The sequence below is a fragment of the Crassostrea angulata genome, chromosome 6 (assembly GCF_025612915.1).
Source record: "Crassostrea angulata isolate pt1a10 chromosome 6, ASM2561291v2, whole genome shotgun sequence".
NCBI lineage: Eukaryota > Metazoa > Mollusca > Bivalvia > Ostreida > Ostreidae > Magallana > Magallana angulata.
This window is the reverse complement of record NC_069116.1, coordinates 12,112,501-12,130,581: the sequence shown is the minus strand read 5'-3', so window position 1 is coordinate 12,130,581 and position 18,081 is coordinate 12,112,501. Positions and strand designations below refer to the sequence as shown.

The following is an 18,081-nucleotide window of genomic DNA, read 5'->3' as shown; positions in this document are numbered from 1 at the left end:
AGCTCTGTTTTTCTGTGAAGTATAATTGGTTCATTTTTGCAAAGAAATAATCAAGAAATTGTAAAACATTGTTCTTCGCATCTCGTACTAGATACCAACCCAAAAATTAATGTTCTTCAATGGATTACCATTGGAACTAGATGAATGGTTATAGAGAGGCTTTATGCAAAATAAGTTCTCAGGTTCTGATTGGAAGATGGATACCAGTATTTTTCTTTTGCTTGGAACTATAATTGATTTGTTATAGTAAATGAAAACAGGTCTGAAATTATAAAAAGGTTTGCTAATCTACTAGGGGTTCCCTTTTTTAGCCCTCAGAATGCTGAGAATGCCCTCATTGCTCCACTGTTGAAACAGCAAACATCGGTTTCTGCTTTCTTGCACAACTTTGCAAAACAGATTTGCTCTGTGGGGTTTTCTGGAGAAAGTTATGTTTTGTTCTCACCTTGAATGTGCATCAGCAGCGAATCGAGTGAATGTCCTTTACATCGTAGTCAAGGTGAAGCATAAGAAGAGAAGGCTAGGCGTGATGCCGTGGAAAGGAGAAATACCACAGACTTTGTATATTGTAGATAGCATCTCTACGTACACAAAATCTTTTATCTCTTGACATCTGGAAATATTGAAAATCTATACACTGATTTATTGTTTTCATGCATACATATTCAGCTTTGTTCTTTATTTGTGGGACCCTGTATTAAGAATAAGATACTTTCTTTCAACTAATATTGTAAAGGATATGTGGTCTCTTCCCCAAACCTTGGCTAAAATTAGATTCATCAATAGGAACAGTGATATAGAATTGTGACCTAACAAGACTCATTGTGTCTAAAACTATGATCTTCACACCTTGTTCTATTTTCAGTACTTCATTTTATTAAAGCTCTCTTGACTCCCTACACAGATAAAAACACCCAGTGTGCCCTTCAGAGACTTTTATATAGCCTTTATATTAATAGCTTTTAAGCATAACAATATCAATTCTTTTAAAGATGAAGATACATAAAACAACAAATTGCCATAGATTTATCTGGGAATACAAACAATAGTCAGCAAACAGAGATAATTGTGGTTGGCATTGAATTCATTTGCTTCCATCAGTCGGCTCTCCTTAGAAGAGCAATTGGATTCTTGGCATCAGCTGTTTTGACTTGTCAGGCACAGGCAAAACCATTGTTGATTTAATTTCAATTCACTGCAATATACATGTACCACATGCTGATGGCAAACCTGCAAACATTTCTATTACGTAAAAATGTATCATACCGTCGATAATATTTCAATATCTCTGATAAAGTTTACCCGTTTTCATGAATGCATATCATAGGTATGGTAATTTAATGTTTTAGAAAATAAATCTAAGTATCAAAAGAGGCAATAAATGTTCAAATCTAAGAGGGTTTTGCCATGAAATCCTACTGTGTCTTGTTTTGATATTCTCAATTTCATGTTTTTATGTCGGTATATCATATCTTGCAGTAATAAATATCTTTTTGTTCTTGTTTTATTTTTAGGTTTTAGCCTGGTTTGAAGAAAGTGAAGACCAAGTAACGGCCTTTGTGGAGCCCTTTGTAATCTTGACAATTCTTATATGTAATGCAGTTGTAGGAGTCTGGCAGGTGAGAGATTACATCAACCTCTGTAGAACAGCACTTAATGTCCCCTATCTCTGTAACCATTGTGTAGGAAACAAGTCCTAATGTCAAACACTAACATGTTACAAGTTATGTAAAGTTCAGTGTTAGTCTGAAAAGTCATCATGCCAGCGGTTGTATGTCCTAGTGATCTGCACACCTCAGAAACTGTGTGCGGAGAAAATGCGTGAATAAATTAAGAAATGGCATAAAATGCATCTGATTAAGAAATTTAGAGATTTTTAAGGAATATAGATCTTCCTTGTTTGTTTTGAATTGATCAGTAGCTAGACTAGTCAGTAGTCAGGAGGTATAGTAGAGTGTGGGGAGTATTATTGCTGCTAATGAACAACAGGTGATTTACCCAGCCTCTCATGCTGCTACATCTGAGCCATGATGGATGGGCTCACCAACATGCTGCAGGAAATAAAGGTCACATTATCTGTTCATAGGGATGGTGGCTCAACTAGGTAAATCAGGTCTGAGGCAAAACGATGCAGAGACTATATAGTACACAGAAACTAAAGAAATTTGGTTTCTAAATGCAGTACTGTCACAGTGTAACCTTCACTGAATGGTGGTGACTCAACTCAGCAAAATCAGTTGTGAAAAAATGTTGCAGAGACTGTATAGTACACAACAACTAAAGAGATTGGTTTCTAAATGTAGTACTCTCACCTGTAACTTTCACTGAATACAGCTGTAGGACAGGCAAATGAAAAAATATGAAGCATAAAATTCGGGGACAAGGTCATTTTAGTGTGTACCTTTTACAACAAGCTGATAGAATAATTGACAGACAGTGTGAGTTCCATTCTGTGGTCATTACTGGGCATTTCTCCTGCAGTTCATGTAGAACACAATTAACAGCTCCATGTAATACAGAAGTAGGTTGGCAGCCAATCTCAGCCTCCCATCAATACTACACTAACACCTTCTGTCAGTGAGGATAGGTACTTGTTATATTATCCATCTACTGCTGTACAGCTTTCAAGTACAATTGTACTACACAGCAAGATATATATACATATTGAAACAGGCCATATTTATTTATTTACATGATTGTACAATCATCCTGTTGCCCCTTGAGGGCCCCTAATTGGTCAATAAATTAATTTGATTTTTGTCTAGAAATTCAAAGATAATCATCTTTAAATTTGTGATTTTTTTTCTGATTCAATGATATGTGCAGTTGATTTTAAACAAAAGAGTAAAAAAATATAGTTGCACGCATTGCATAAAAAAGCAGAATTTTTTTTATGTGAGCATAAGCAAATCACATTTATATAAAAACCAACTGGGCCCATCATTTATTGCTGCATAAACTGATAACCTGGTGATAGAAGTGAACAAGTTGAACTGCTATAAATATCAATTGCAATTTCTGAAATTATGTGGGTGGTTTCAGCGAGATGTCCGTTTTTTATGACTGGGTCTTGATCATCAGTTCTCTGAGTTCAGGTCTTAAAGGGAAAGATAAAGCATATAAATCTGGGAGTTATTTATATGCTTTGCACTCCATAGTTTGTGTATCTGATGTCTTCAGTAGATACTGACGTCAGACCACATGGCTTGGCTGTTCACCTGTGTAAAGACTTGGGTTTAACGGCTTCACACCAATCTACCTTGACTAGAATGCAACACAAAGAACAGAAAATTAGCCAGACTTTCTTTCTCATTATTATGCTGTTAACTTGTAAACATTCCACATTGATTTTAGCTTCCAATAATTTGATGATGCTCTTACTCATGTTTTCACATTTTGGAAGCTTGTTCAAGTTAATTTTTTTAGTTATTCATTTTATAGTAGTAGATTTGATCCAGTTTATTAGATGATTAAGTACCCATGCCACTTTAAAGTGGTTATAAGGTCTATTAAGTCACATTATAAACATCAAGGATATTGAGGTTTTATATTCTGGATTAAGTAGCATTTTAAATGCCTTTTATATTGTTGACAAACATGCTATTTGAAAGAGATATTTTGTCACAGAAAGACATGGTTAGGTTATTCATTTTACAAAAACATGATATCTGAAAGAAATATTTTGTCACAGTATACCTTATTAGGATACTCTTCCAAAAAATGACAAACTTTTCCATGCTCTTTGATAAAAGAATTATGATTTACCACAGCAATATATAGAACTTAACAAGGGTAATGGTTTATTTTGCATATTCCTCTTCAAATTAATTCAGTTGCCCTTCATTGTGATTTTAGTTCTGATTGTATTGATCGTTATTCATACTTGTCTAATGTATGTGGGGACAGGGGAACCTGTACATTATGCTGAATGCCTTGGTCTTTTGATGTTTTAGGAGAGAAATGCTGAGAGTGCTATTGAGGCCCTGAAGGAATATGAACCCGAGATTGCCAAGGTGATCAGAAAGAGTGGAAGAGGAGTTCAAAGAATCAAGGCAGTGAATCTGGTACCTGGAGATATCTGTGAAATCTCAGGTGAGATCAATATGAATACTCAGATATCAGAAGACGAAAGTACTAGGCAGAGGTGTAATATGATGATTTAATATCCCCAGTACTGTCTGTCAACTATAGTAGATTGGATGATCCAGATTGAAGTATGAGCATCTCTCTTATAAAAAACTTTTAGTATGAATCAACTATTTACAAGGTGTTTTCGTTATGAATATTTAATACAAATGGAGCATTTGCAAATGTGAAATGACTTTCAGCAGCAAATCCTTATTTTCCATTCTTTTTGATTGTGATGAGAAATGCCAGATAAACAAAATTCTTAATGGCTGTAAACATTTAAGATCTATAGTCTCATAAATTATTGGGCTTTTCCAGTAGTAAGAGTTAAGTCTGTGTCTAACTCAGAGCATTCATTTTATGTTCAAATAAACCCGGCAAGCCGAGAAAATAGATCAATTAAAGTTTGTCTCCTCCAAGGCATAGTAAAATGTAGAAAGTGATCATAAGTTACAAGCTAACAGCTTCTGATGTGGAGAGCAGCAATGTAACTCCTTCTTTATCTTTGAAGTGTGCTAAGAAGCTTTTAACTGATGCTAATAATTGTTTGTGTATTTTCAGTTGGAGATAAAGTTCCAGCAGACATAAGGATTTCCACCATCCATTCCACCACACTCCGAGTAGATCAATCTATTTTAACTGGTAATTGACAATTTATTTCATGTTTTGTGTCTTAATGAGTTTGAGTGTAGCTAATGAGGTTCTATACTACAGGCTGATAGATGTCTACATTTAATCAGAATATACTCTGGATTTCATGAAGACAGGACAGTCGCATGTAGGAGATTTACTTTAGGATGCAAATGAACATAGCATGACAAATCTTGTTGATGAAAACATGTTTTTGAGGAAGTTAATTTCCTTGAGATATTTTTACACACATGATATTAATTACTAGTCTGTCTTTCTGTCCATTTTAGGTGAAAGTGTTAGTGTAATCAAACATACTGACCCAATTCCTGATGTGAGAGCGGTAAACCAGGACAAGAAGAATATTCTCTTCTCTGTAAGTACTGACGTCAGACAAACTTCTGTCTCCCGGTGCAGAACAGAACAGATATACACAAGAAAGCTGTACATACAATCAACAATGGCAGCATCTAAATCCGCTCACTGCTTACACAGATAATAACTCATAAAAGACCTTGATAACAAACATCAGATACTAACAAACATCAGATACTTGCAGTATCTGGTACATTACTCCGATTCCTATAAAAATAATACATCAGATATTCTTTAAACTAGCAGAATAGAAGTATTCTTTAAACTAGCTGAATAGAAGTGGTACATGAGTTTGTACATGATTTCATTCTGCAAGTTTCATTTTAAAAATCAAGATGAATAAAATAATAAGTTTTGTTAGTTTGATTTTTTGTTCTTATTTTCACAGGGAACAAATATATCGGCAGGAAAATGCAGGGGTATTGTAATTGGAACCGGACTGAACACAGAAATCGGTGAGTTTTCTTAACTAGGATGACTCAAAAGTGCATGATTTGCTGCACAAAAGAAAAGCTTGGTGCAAAATTCTTTTCTATAATCAAAGTTTTTGCAAGTGTCGACAGGGTCATTTAATTTACTGCATAAATGCAGAAGGGCTGGAACAACAGGCTCATCATGACAAGAGTGCAGAGAGCTGATTGGGTGGTGTCAAGGTATAGATGTTGTCTGTCTGCAAGCGTATTAAAACTGTTGGTGGTGTCAGAAAAAGTATTGAACCCCACTGATTGTTGCTCACCAAATTCTGAAATTATTTCGACTATGCCCACAAAGATCCTTATCCTTAGAACTTTAATGATATGTTATTTTAGGATAAAAATAAGTGGGAAGATTTTGTGAGTCTGACATGGTAAATTGTGATATGAATTTCAGTTCGCTTTGAAATTAATATGCTCTTGAGAGACTTGTAAAATCTGACCAATTTTGGAGTGAAATTGATGGGGAATGCTACCTGTAATAAATATTTCCTAGTTTTATCACTGATGGGTTTTAATGAATTTCTGTTTGCCATCATAAATCATTGAAAAGATAGTATAGAGAGCTGTAAACCGCTGAATTTTTAAAGGGTTTGTAGATTTAAAGGTTTTTTTGCCCAAGGGTTTAAAGTTTGTCATAGACTATCTTGACCATCTTTAATGCATCTTTGGAGAATTGAACTGGTAGATATTTCATACTGTAGGAGAAATAGCAATATTTGTCTTATCCATTCCCATGTCTAATCTCATCATGTCAAAGTTGGGGGTCTTTGACCCTGGCCATTCCAGGGTTGAAGGTCAAATATTTGTTTTTCAGTGAAATTCTTCTCTTTTACATTCATTGCATTGCAATGGTATGCATCTAGAACTGAATTAGTTCTCAAGAGCAATGATACTGGGTTTTTTTAATCCATCAGATACATTTATAATTGGTTGCTTTGCTTAGAACATTGTACCTAATGGACCAAACATTTTCTCTTGGGATGATCAGATTTAGAAACTATATTAATGAATATTGATGTTTTACCACACTTGAAGATGAAACTATTTTAAAGTGTTGTAATCCCCTCTAATCGTGTCTTAGGAATGCTGAGGATTTTAATGAAGTTGTGACAGCTTCGTAACTTGCTGATAATGAGCCATTGCACAGAACAGCAGGTTTAGTTATGGTTGGAAGGACTTGCTCTCTTTGGTTTGTCTTGTTTAATAAGTTCACAGAATGTACAAACATCATTCTATATTTATGAAGAATTTTTATAAATTTGTACCAAGTTTGTAAACCCAGCAGTAAATGTTTATGAATTTTCACTGGGAAGATGTACCACATGTGAACAATATAATAAGACATACTGAGTTTAATCAGAAAATTTCGATACCCAGACTTAAATGTTAGAGGGATTCCAGTGTAGTCTATAATTGCAATGTATTTGTTGAATTTCAGAAATTTTTTCCAGTTTGATTCCTATATCTAAATTCAATGAAGTTTACAAGTGGTATGTTGTATACACGTACATTGTTAAATTTTTCTATGGTTAATTAGTTTGATTTCATTAGTCTCCAGTTTGTTTAATTGATATTTTTTTCCTTTGTCCCTTCACAATTGCTGTTAGTATTGTTACTGTGTAACCTAGGCATTTTATCAATATCTGCTCGGAAATGATTTTCCTTATCATCCAATATTTGATTAAGCATTAATTTCCACGTAAAAGGATGTGTTTTTGAAATAATGAAGAAGAGAATTTTTTTATCGATTTGAGAATCTTAATTTATATGTCAAAAACAAGCTTATTGACAGAAGTAAGGCCAGCTAGTTGACAGATTTATCATATTAAAGGTGGTATTTTCTAGGAAGAAGTAGTTTGGATCTCTGTGTTTGAGCATATTGATCTGAAACTGCCTTAATATGTCACACAGCTTCAAGACGTTGATGGGATGAAAATGAATAGCCCTGTCAAAACTGCTGAAGTCTTCCTTGAGCAATAGATGTCATTAACTCAATTACATCCTGTTTATCTAGAACAAGCTCTATCTATTTGTCACCTTTCCAGTTGTGGAATAGTTTTTAGACTCGTAGATATAGATGCTAGTCAGAAAGAATGGCTTCGATGGCAATATAAATGGAGGAGAGGTTGATTGTATAGACAGAAATGCCTAGGAATACTTATACATATCATTCCCTGGTTCTGAACCTGCGTCATTCATTTTCTTGTCTATATTTGGTGACCAGATGCATTTGCTCTCCGATTATTTGTTTTAATTAGATGTATTGAACTGCCAGTACAGTTCTGCTTGATTTGCATATTTTCAATGAGGGTGCAGTGTGAGGTTACTGAGGAACATATGTTTTTGTGCAACGTTCGGAAGGTCAATGGAAGGGCGCAGGATTGTGCGTTTATCTCTGTGGGCTACCAAACGATGGAGACTCTTTATCAGAACTGATTATTTTTTTCTGCAGCAAGGTGTATATTTATACATAAAGCATGCCTCCTGACTGTCACAGCCCTTGGAAATATCAGGCAACATATGGAAACGATACAGTGTAAACGTCACATCCATAATATTTGCCTCTTATTAAATGTCTAGCGTAATTCAGTTTTCATTTGCTTCTTATTTTCAATTCCTTGATATTAACATGTAAGATAATGCAAATAGAACCATTACGTCAAGTCTATAATCTTTTGGCACAACAGCCACATTAGGCTCCACTCTTAGTTACAGCTTCAGAATGGATTTTGAGCTTTGTTAGTTCTCTGACAGGCAAAATATTTCCAACAGATATATTGCATTCTGAAGCACCAGAAAGTAACCTTGGTTGATAAAAATAAAAAGATTTGATGAACAGAGTTTCCATTTTATGATACAGTTTTGATAGATCAGAATGCTTTAACTATGAAAGTTAGGTCATTAGTTGCCGTTATTAATGACTTTGTTTTATCTCAATTATCTCGATTATTTTGCATCTGAGGTCAATGAACAAATGTCTTTGGTTTGTTAAAGTAAAAACATTTTTTTAGTGAACAGGTGCCTTAATTATTTGTATAAAGCAGGTAAAGAGGTTTGCAGAATGCGATAAATGTTCTGATAGGTTAGGTGTAAGGAAAATTTGTAAGACATCATTTAATGAGAAGGATGCTGATGAGGCTGCAATTGTCGGATAGTTGGCATTTTGGTAGATTTCCTAGAGCAGAACCAGAGTTGGCATGCCTACAAATGCCTTTCTTTTTATAGAAAGCAGGGAAACCAACAAAGACTAGCACCAATTCATTTTTTTTTTTGAGTAAAAGATCCTAATGTTTCATTTATTGATTACCTGCAGAAACTTTGCATGCATATAGATTAATGTATATAAGAAGATCACTGCATGAAGTTCTTGATTCTTTTGTTAGAACTCCATGATTCATTAGAGGACACTAAAGGTCATGTGCAAGATGAAGTAATCTGCCTCATCTGTAGGAAATATTTGGAGGGGGTAAAAAATCCAAGGACATTTATGACATCACAAAATTGTGAAATGTTTTTTTATGCGTTTTTTGATCTTTTAGCCTGTGAGAGGTGGCGTTATCAGGTATCGTATTGTTAGTGATGGGGCTGAGATAAGGGTTTATAAGACAGATTGATGGCGGTGCTGAGAGGTTGGAGGCAGGCAGGGGTCTCAGTGTGTATGTAGGGGGAATCATTATTTCCTGTTTATACACAATCAGAGCTTTGATGACTCTCACATGAATCTTCATAGAGGTAGCCTATTCTGACATAGGGGTAAGAGAGGGGGGCACAATAGGATATAGCTCTCCAGACAGACTGATATTCAGTCAGTTGTCCATTACCTCTACTTGGAACTGGCATTGCAAATGTTATGCAGATTTTTCAACAACAAAATCGATTTAATATAAAAGGAAGATCAATATGGGTTACAGATAAGAAAGAAACACTTTTAAACTGCTCTGATATCTAGAGAAATATTTATTGATTAAAACTTTAGAGGTTATATGTTACCTATTTGTAGTGTGTGGCTTATAAAGCAAGTGAGGGATGTTAATGTCTCAAGAAATCACTGAGATAAAGTGAGTGTTTTACAGCTGGTGTTAACAGACACATTAACGTACACATGGTTTTTATTTCTCAATTTTTCATTAGCACATGTAAGAGTAGCATGGTGCTGATGATAGAAATTCATTATAAAAAGGTGTGAACACAATAATCTGTGCTCCATCATCAACATCGAGGCCTGTAATCCTGGATGACACCAACAAATTAATCTCACTTTGTTATTTTGTGAGAGAGATGAAGTGTGCGAAAAGAGACTGCAAAACAAAGGAGGAGAAAAGAGCACATTTGTTCCATTCTAGCTGACAGGGATATGACACTTGTTGTAAAAGATGGCTCTGTGCTCAGTGACTGATCTCCGTCTGTTTCCAGTGTCCGCCAGGAAGCCGACAGGAAGCAGAGTGGAGCAGGATTTACATCCTCTGTAAAGATACTTGAATGACTAGGGATTTGATTTTTGTTTTTAAAGTAAATTGTGCTTTCTGGTTTGGTTATCTTGAGATATGTAGGATAGGGTTTTATTTGTTGCAAAGTTTAAAATTAATGAAAATTACTGTTTGCACATGGATAACTTTGCTCAAACCTAGTTCGTTATCCAAGATAATCAATTGTTCTATAGCTCTGACCTGTCTCAGAAAGAGCTCTAGAGACTACAGTTGCTGTCCATTTCTGACGTTTGATATTTCCGGAGTAGACTGCTGTGCAGTTTGACAGTCTGGGTGTTTGTTCTGCACAGGAAGCCCATCTCCTTGGAGAGGGGGAGAGGGTGACGTTTCTTCAGGAAAATTTGCATAAAGAAAATTAGATTTCCAATAAGAACAATTCTCCATCCTTATTATTTGGAGGGCTTCTTTTATCAAAGTTTTTTGTGGGGTTTATCAGATTTGTTTAAATTGGTTTAAAACCTCTGGAGAGATATAAATAGGCGTTTCTTCAATACCAATCTAAGTTTTTAAAAAAGTTATTTGTATATGCATGCATTACGCATACTTCCACAAAATGAAAAGAACACAGCTACATTGACCTCTAAACTTATTTTTGATCAGCTATCAAGCGCCTGCCTCCATATCATTAATCTCCAAGATTCATTTCATAGTGTTTGAGCAGAGCAGTGATTCTTTGAGGTTTACATCATCCCAAGAATAGTGTTGGTAATGAAATAAATGAGATGAAATTGCACAGCCTAGGTATGATACAATCTCTGTATAATTTGAGTCTATCCATCAGTTCGTAGCCTACCAGAGATTGCCTCACAGAATCCCAGCACACTCCACAGATGCTCCATAAAATCCCCTACCTGGGGTGCTCCTCACTATATATGTTCAGAGAATATAAATTCCGAGATCAGATCAGCTTTAATTATACTGGCATGTCAAGATCAAAAGTTTTGATATATTGCATAAAAATGATTATTTATGATGAAAAAAAAATGTTTAAAAAAATTTCGGAAAGTTCATCAGCTGTGCAGGAACTTGTTATATGGTAATAATTATCTAAGAAAATGTTGAACTTGTGAATTTTACACAATTTATTGCTCAGAAGTCTGATGTATTTGAAGCAGAATGCTGGCACATGTATCCATTAGTTAATTTTAGAACTGCTTGTGTAATTGGGCATATTTTATTACTGTCCTCCGCCTTCTGCTATGATGTAAGCATTTGAAGAGTGTCGTGTTCAAAGTGGTAGCTGGTTTGATGCCTTTGTGAAATCCTTGTTCTCCTCTCGGGCTTGGTACAGCGGTCTTGTTTGTCTTGTTGGGGTAATTGATGACAATACAATGAAAATGTTTTCTCTTTCTCTTCTGGAAGCAAGATTCTAAAAAAGCTAGAGATAGCATAGGCATTTGGTTTTAATTTACATCATCAGGGTCTGCAACAATTACATCACAGTAGCACATCCTCCATCTCTTGGAAACATTCCCCACAAAGCTTCAGGCAATTTGTGCCCCTGGCATGTGCATAAACAAACTCAAGAGATTTCAAATGTGTAGGTATCGGGCAATTCATGTGGAAGGGTTTCACCACTGCTGTACAAAGACATTTTATGTTAATGTGATGATGTTTTTGTACTAAGTCTTACATAATCATCCATCATCTACTTTACAGCACAAACCTCTTATGATTAAAAAGTACTGTACTTATACTGCAGAGAATGTCACAAATAGCTTACATAAACATCATCAACCTGTAACAACAACAACCAACATTGACTTTTTGTAAATTAGCAAGAAAACATCTTTTTTTCCTCTCATTATTTCTGTTCATAAATAACAACTGGGATGTATGATGCTACCAAGAAAAAAAAACATCCGTAGCACAACCACAGAGAGTACTTTTACTGTGTGGTTTACATAGACATGATGATAACAAAGAAGTGTTGTTATAAGTGGCAGAAAATAGCAGCACAGCAACAAGATGATGGAAGCTAGAAGATTTGTAGATCATGTTGGTCTTCTCTTTGTGCTAGCCCAGCTTTGTTAGTATATGCTCATTAAGCAGATTAACAAGTCCGACAGCCATTATCAGTAGTCTTGTCATGTATTTACTGTGCTTTATATAGTGCAAGCTTCCTGGCCGTTTCCCTCGGTCATGAGCCTGACATTTAGCAATCCCAGAGACTACTAGATGCTCTTTGTTGTTCATAAAATCAATGCAAACTGTAAATCTGAGAGAATTCGTACAATCAACCAAAACTTGGCGGTCACTCATTTGAAATAAATGGGAATATTTATAAGTCTCTGTGGTATATATACCTGAGCCAGCTGTTTACAGAGAGTGGGCGTCCAGTGTTTGTACTATTGCAGCCAGTCGCCCCAATCTCTCTATTTACCTTTGTGTAAAACATGAAAAGTTAATATTAATAGATCCATGTTTGAAGGGCCCTATAAATCGTAGATTTTGTGAACAGCCATACATGACTCAAGTGTGGTACAAATAGATTTCTTATGTATGAAGACCCAACTTGCAGGCAAATCCTAACCTGTTTCTTGTTGATTAGAGCTAGGATCAAGTTTCTGAAGTCTTTTATAGTAAAGGCTAACCGTGGTTATTGATTATATCACCATTAGCAAAAGAATCCAAGAGAGCAATATCTACTGTGTGTATTGGATAAATCAAGATTTAAATCACACCTGAAGGTCTTTGATGCATTTTAAGCTGCATATAAAGGCAGGATGTTCATTGTCCCCAAGCAGACAATTACATTATAGATAGCATACTTGATAATCAGGCTCAAATTAGAGACTTTGGAAATGTCTCTATAAAAAATCCTACAGAAAACTAGGATTGTATTGTCTCAACTGCAATAATGTAGATAAAAAGTTCAATAAAAGAGTAAAAAGCAATCAATGTCTTTGTCTAGTTTAACACTCATGAGATATGACCACTCTTCAGTGTATAAAATAAAATAGAAAGGAAGGAATGGTTGATCTGACCTTTGTGGTCAGTTATGAATTGTGTAATTAAAACATTCATTTAATTAATGAGGATTGGTTGTTGTTTACAGGAAAGATCCGGGATGAGATGATGGATACAGAGACGGAGAAGACGCCTCTTCAGCAGAAATTGGATGAATTCAGTCAGCAACTTTCTAAGGCAAGTCTTGTTTTGCTGCTGCTGTACTAGTAACAAGGGGCTCTGGTGGCTCAATACAGCAGGGCTTTGATAGCAGATTGTTTCTGTGTGTTTTACATTGATTGCAGCAGTGGGGCTCCAAGATCTAAATTTAACCAAAATTAGCTTAAGGTTTTACACATGTAACCATTTCAGAACAGAAATTGGATTCATCTCCCATATAAACTGACAGGTTTTTGTTGTGTAAATAAACTGACAGATGTTTTTTGGGGTAATACGTCATAGAATTGATTCCATATGATCTAATTTGTTCTGTCTTGAATTCATTTGACTTATGTAACAAATGATCTATTTGTATCTACATAGATTTCCAATCTGTTTAAATTGCTCCTCTTTACAGGTGATTACAGTTATTTGTGTAGCTGTGTGGGCCATTAACATTGGGCATTTTAACGACCCCGCCCACGGAGGATCATGGATCAAGGTGAGATTTCCTTATTTAATTTGAATTCTATAAAAACTGTTTCAACATTTGATGCAGCTTCAAGCTGTATTGTTTCTCTCAGAATATGCAAACATGTCAATTCTATCCATTCGTTTTAAAGAGACCATATGTTATACAAGCACTGAAACAGTCTTGAAAGAAGGACTTGATAGAAGAAATCTGTAACATAAAGATAAAAATAACAGCATTATCAGTAACTAAATAGTGTAAAAGCAAAGCAGCTATGTATCTTTTGGGGAGCAATAAAATGATCGATGTATCTAAGGCTCATAGAAGAAACATATTTTCTTTGAATCAAATAACTAAATGTATTAATTTGGGCCCTCATGTGCCTGCCTGATGATACCTTTTGATGTTGGCTATTTGTAGGGAGCTATCTACTACTTCAAGATTGCGGTGGCTTTGGCTGTAGCAGCTATTCCAGAGGGTCTGCCTGCTGTCATCACTACGTGTCTTGCTCTCGGTAAAGCACCTTAATCCTGATGTCACATGTATGCAAGTCACACAGAACAAAACAAACACATCACACATCCCTCTCATTATTCCTTTTATTTTATCTTTAACTGATTTTTAAGAAAATTATTGGTTATCCAAATGTACTGTAACTTTTATTCGCATGCGAGAAATTTTTGCGAGGTTTGTGAGAGCCTCTTTGTCGTAAATATTTCTTGCTGTGGATCAGTATTTGCCATATAGAAGTAATAAAAAAACATGTGGATAAGGCTTGGTCGCAAAAATTAGTTGCGCAAACTACTTTATCTCTGGTAAATCACGAAATAAAGTTGTTGCTAATAATAGCTGGTTTGCAGTATATTCCATGCCCAGGCCCCGCTGTCACCAAAATTTTTAAATCCCTCAGCTCAGTCCTCAACTCAAAACCTAAAAGGAACAGTGCATGAATTTGGGGTAAAAACTCAGACTTGAGGCTGAGTAATGACTTGAGGAAAGTTGGTGACGGCGGGGCCTGACAGTACAAGAGTTATCTTCCCTGATCACTGTTATGTCAGTTCTTGTACCAAGTTGACTTGGCTTGCTATGATTTTAATGAACATAAAATTGTTATAGATTTATATCTCTGATGCTATAATTGCAAAGGCAGTAAAAAGATACATTTGTTACATGGGTTTTAGATGAACTTATATAGGGCTCTAGCCAAGCTTGATATTTCAATAAAAAATCTGTTGTTATACATAAATTATTTGTAGAATCATGGACCGTCATATATTCATGTAATGTAATGTAAAAGATCTTGTTGATGTACATGAACTAGATTAATATTGATAACTAAAATGTGTATGAATTGTGTTTAGGAACCCGAAGAATGGCCAAAAAGAATGCTATTGTGAGAAGTCTTCCATCTGTGGAAACCCTTGGATGTACCTCTGTCATCTGTTCAGACAAAACCGGAACCCTGACTACAAACCAGATGTCTGTGTGCAGGGTAAGCTGAAATATTGAACCAGATAACATTAACCAGAACTTTAAACCAGATGTTTGTTTGGGGTATGGCAGAAATAATAAACCAGAAAACATCAAGACAGACAACTGATTACTGTGTTGTGTGGAGGATAAACAAGATGATAAAGCTTTAGTGCAATTATTAACTCATATCAATAAATATTTCATGACATCAATTGTCATTTTCTTAAAAAAAATAACTGTGATTTTAAAAACCAAAATTTGTACATTGTTTTTTAATACCCGATATTTAGTAAAAGTTTCTGTTGTAGATGTTTTTGTTCAACAAGATTGAGGGAAATGACATCAAGACTGACCAGTTTGAAATCACTGGTTCCACATACTCCCCCGATGGAGATCTGTGAGTGTGCCCATATAACTATACATGTATCTCTGTAAATCCAGAATATAAAATAATAAAGTACTAGGCTGCAATGTGCATCTTGTCAATAAGAAGTAATATAAAACATTAATAACAAGTCTTAAATGTCTTACTTTTGAACTTGAAATCAATTAAATATTTAATCTATTTAATATGTGATATTTTGTTCTTTAGGTATGTTGGCAGCAAGAAGGTGAAAGCCTCTGAATACCCTGGACTTGAGGAACTGGCTACTATCTGTATCATGTGTAATGACTCCAGTGTGGACTATAATGAGGTGAGGTTTTCTGCACAGGCATTGCTCTTTTCAGCTCTATTTACCAGCGATCAGTATCACAAATTACATATTCGTAAATTCATTAAATAATCTGCAGAGTCATGAAAGAGTAAAGGTACAAGTATGTTCAGATGCTTTATGATTGAAGGAGCTGGCGTGAAGAGCGGGAGACTTGGTGGTTAAAGTTATTTAGAGGGTTGCATGTTCAAATCCCACCATTGGTATTTTACTTAATATGTTGTGTCCTTTGACAAGACCCTTAATAGTCTATCCAAGTGGGTACTAGCTAATGCCTGGGTGTGCTGATGACCCATTCAAGGAAAGTCATTGACTCTCATTGGCTCAGCACTACAGAAACTAAAAGAATGAGCTCTAACCCTATGAGGCTGATGACTTGCATTAAATTCATATATCAAAATGCATTACCTAATAATTTGTTAACCTCTGTTGTAGACAAAGGACATATATGAGAAGGTAGGAGAAGCCACTGAGACTGCCCTTGTTGTTCTGGCCGAGAAGATGAACTATTACAACACCGACAAAAGCAACCTGAGCAAGCGTGAGAAAGGAACAGCCGCTGCCCATGTCATTCAGCAGATGTGGAAGAAAGAGTTCACTCTAGAGTTCTCCCGTGACAGGAAATCCATGAGTGTGTACTGCTCCCCCAACAAACCCTCCAAAACTGGAGGGGCCAAGATGTTCTGCAAGGTAAATATATACATGTACAGTGTAAGGAGAACAGAGTTGTGTTGTGTAAAATCCAAGGCAAGAGAGAAAGTAATAGTTGTCTTATATATCACTTTATATCTGTTTCTCTTACATTTTAAGCACTGCACAATATTCTTAATCATTAACATTATTTTTTATATACATCTGTTTTCTTTACAAAAAGGGTGCCCCTGAAGGTCTTTTGGACAGATGTACCCATGCCCGTGTTCAAGGAAGCAAAATACCAATGTCACCTGCCATCAAGAACGAAATCATGAAACACGTTAAGTCTTATGGAACTGGTAAGCCACTGGTGGTGCAAACCTTGTTAACTCTCCAACCTATGATTTAATCTAAATATACATGATCTTATTGATGTCTAATTGGTTTTCTTTATCTGCAGGTCGGGACACACTCAGGTGTCTTGCTTTGGCCACCATTGATAACCCACCAAGGAGAGAGGATATGGACTTGGAAGACTCCAGAAAATTCATTCAGTATGAGGTAAGTATGAGGATGAATTCAATTCAATGCATGAACTATCTCTTCTGTATTATGTTTACAAATTTACATGAATTCCAGAGTGATAGTGGCTGTTTTCTTTTTAGACAAACATGACTTTTGTTGGAGTTGTTGGAATGTTGGATCCACCCCGTAAAGAAGTGATGTCCTCCATCAAGGAATGCAGAGATGCTGGTATCCGAGTCATCGTCATCACTGGAGACAACAAGGTCAGCTGAAGTGTCAATTTTATTTTACCGAATCAAAGACAATATTTGTAAAATCATGATCAATTCATTTTGTTGAGATAAGTCAACAACATAAATTGATGAATATTTGGAGAAAGGTTATGATTTTATTGAAATATAAATAACAGAGTTAATAAGGTTAGCTATATTTTCAGGCAACTGCTGAGGCTATCTGCAGGAGGATTGGAGTTTTCGGAGAAAATGAATCTACCGAGGGACTGTCCTACACTGGGCGTGAGTTTGATGACTTGTCTTCAGAGGAACAGAGAGCAGCAGTCATGAGAGCGAGGCTGTTTGCCAGAGTAGAGCCAACACACAAGAGCAAGATCGTGGAACATTTACAGGCTGAAGGAGAAGTCTCGGCTATGGTTTGTTTCAATTTCCAAATAAAAGTCTTTACTTTTTCTTTAGAGTTAAACAAATGGTTGGCGACAGGCTAGGGTTCTACTCAATTTTCAGCATCCAGTTGTTATTTTTTTTTCTTATACCTTTGAAATATGATGTCTCAAACTTCACAGATATATTTGAATGAGTTAAAAGTCCCGACCCAAAAACTGTAATTTGATAATGTAAATTTTGAATCTTTAGAAATCTCAGAAGATTTTTTTGATCCCATGAATTTCAAAATAATAAAGCTTGAAGTAGTATTTGTTTATATAAACAGACAGGTGATGGTGTGAATGATGCCCCTGCCCTGAAGAAGGCTGAGATCGGTATTGCTATGGGATCAGGAACTGCTGTGGCCAAGTCAGCATCAGAGATGGTGCTGGCCGACGACAA

At 35.7% G+C, this 18,081-nt stretch overlaps 1 protein-coding gene across 16 annotated transcripts in view; it reads left to right on the top strand.

Annotated features, from left to right (window-relative positions):
- Positions 1 to 18,081, top strand: part of LOC128188099 (calcium-transporting ATPase sarcoplasmic/endoplasmic reticulum type-like) — a 28,333-nt gene that overhangs the window by 1,586 nt on the left and 8,666 nt on the right. For all 16 annotated transcript variants that reach the window (XR_008244126.1, XR_008244125.1, XM_052858918.1 and 13 more), the window contains exons 4-20: positions 1,515 to 1,619; positions 3,954 to 4,092; positions 4,690 to 4,770; positions 5,049 to 5,134; positions 5,522 to 5,588; positions 13,155 to 13,243; positions 13,623 to 13,706; positions 14,097 to 14,190; positions 15,038 to 15,168; positions 15,458 to 15,546; positions 15,742 to 15,844; positions 16,298 to 16,552; positions 16,737 to 16,854; positions 16,956 to 17,056; positions 17,161 to 17,283; positions 17,457 to 17,669; positions 17,966 to 18,081. The exon at positions 17,966 to 18,081 is cut by the window's right edge and continues 105 nt beyond it. Coding sequence is in view for 14 of the 16 variants with exons in the window: in XM_052858918.1 (XP_052714878.1) it covers positions 1,515 to 1,619; positions 3,954 to 4,092; positions 4,690 to 4,770; positions 5,049 to 5,134; positions 5,522 to 5,588; positions 13,155 to 13,243; positions 13,623 to 13,706; positions 14,097 to 14,190; positions 15,038 to 15,168; positions 15,458 to 15,546; positions 15,742 to 15,844; positions 16,298 to 16,552; positions 16,737 to 16,854; positions 16,956 to 17,056; positions 17,161 to 17,283; positions 17,457 to 17,669; positions 17,966 to 18,081 (1,994 nt within the window). In the remaining 2 variants the exon portion in view is untranslated. The remainder of the gene's footprint in view (positions 1 to 1,514; positions 1,620 to 3,953; positions 4,093 to 4,689; positions 4,771 to 5,048; positions 5,135 to 5,521; positions 5,589 to 13,154; positions 13,244 to 13,622; positions 13,707 to 14,096; positions 14,191 to 15,037; positions 15,169 to 15,457; positions 15,547 to 15,741; positions 15,845 to 16,297; positions 16,553 to 16,736; positions 16,855 to 16,955; positions 17,057 to 17,160; positions 17,284 to 17,456; positions 17,670 to 17,965) is intronic.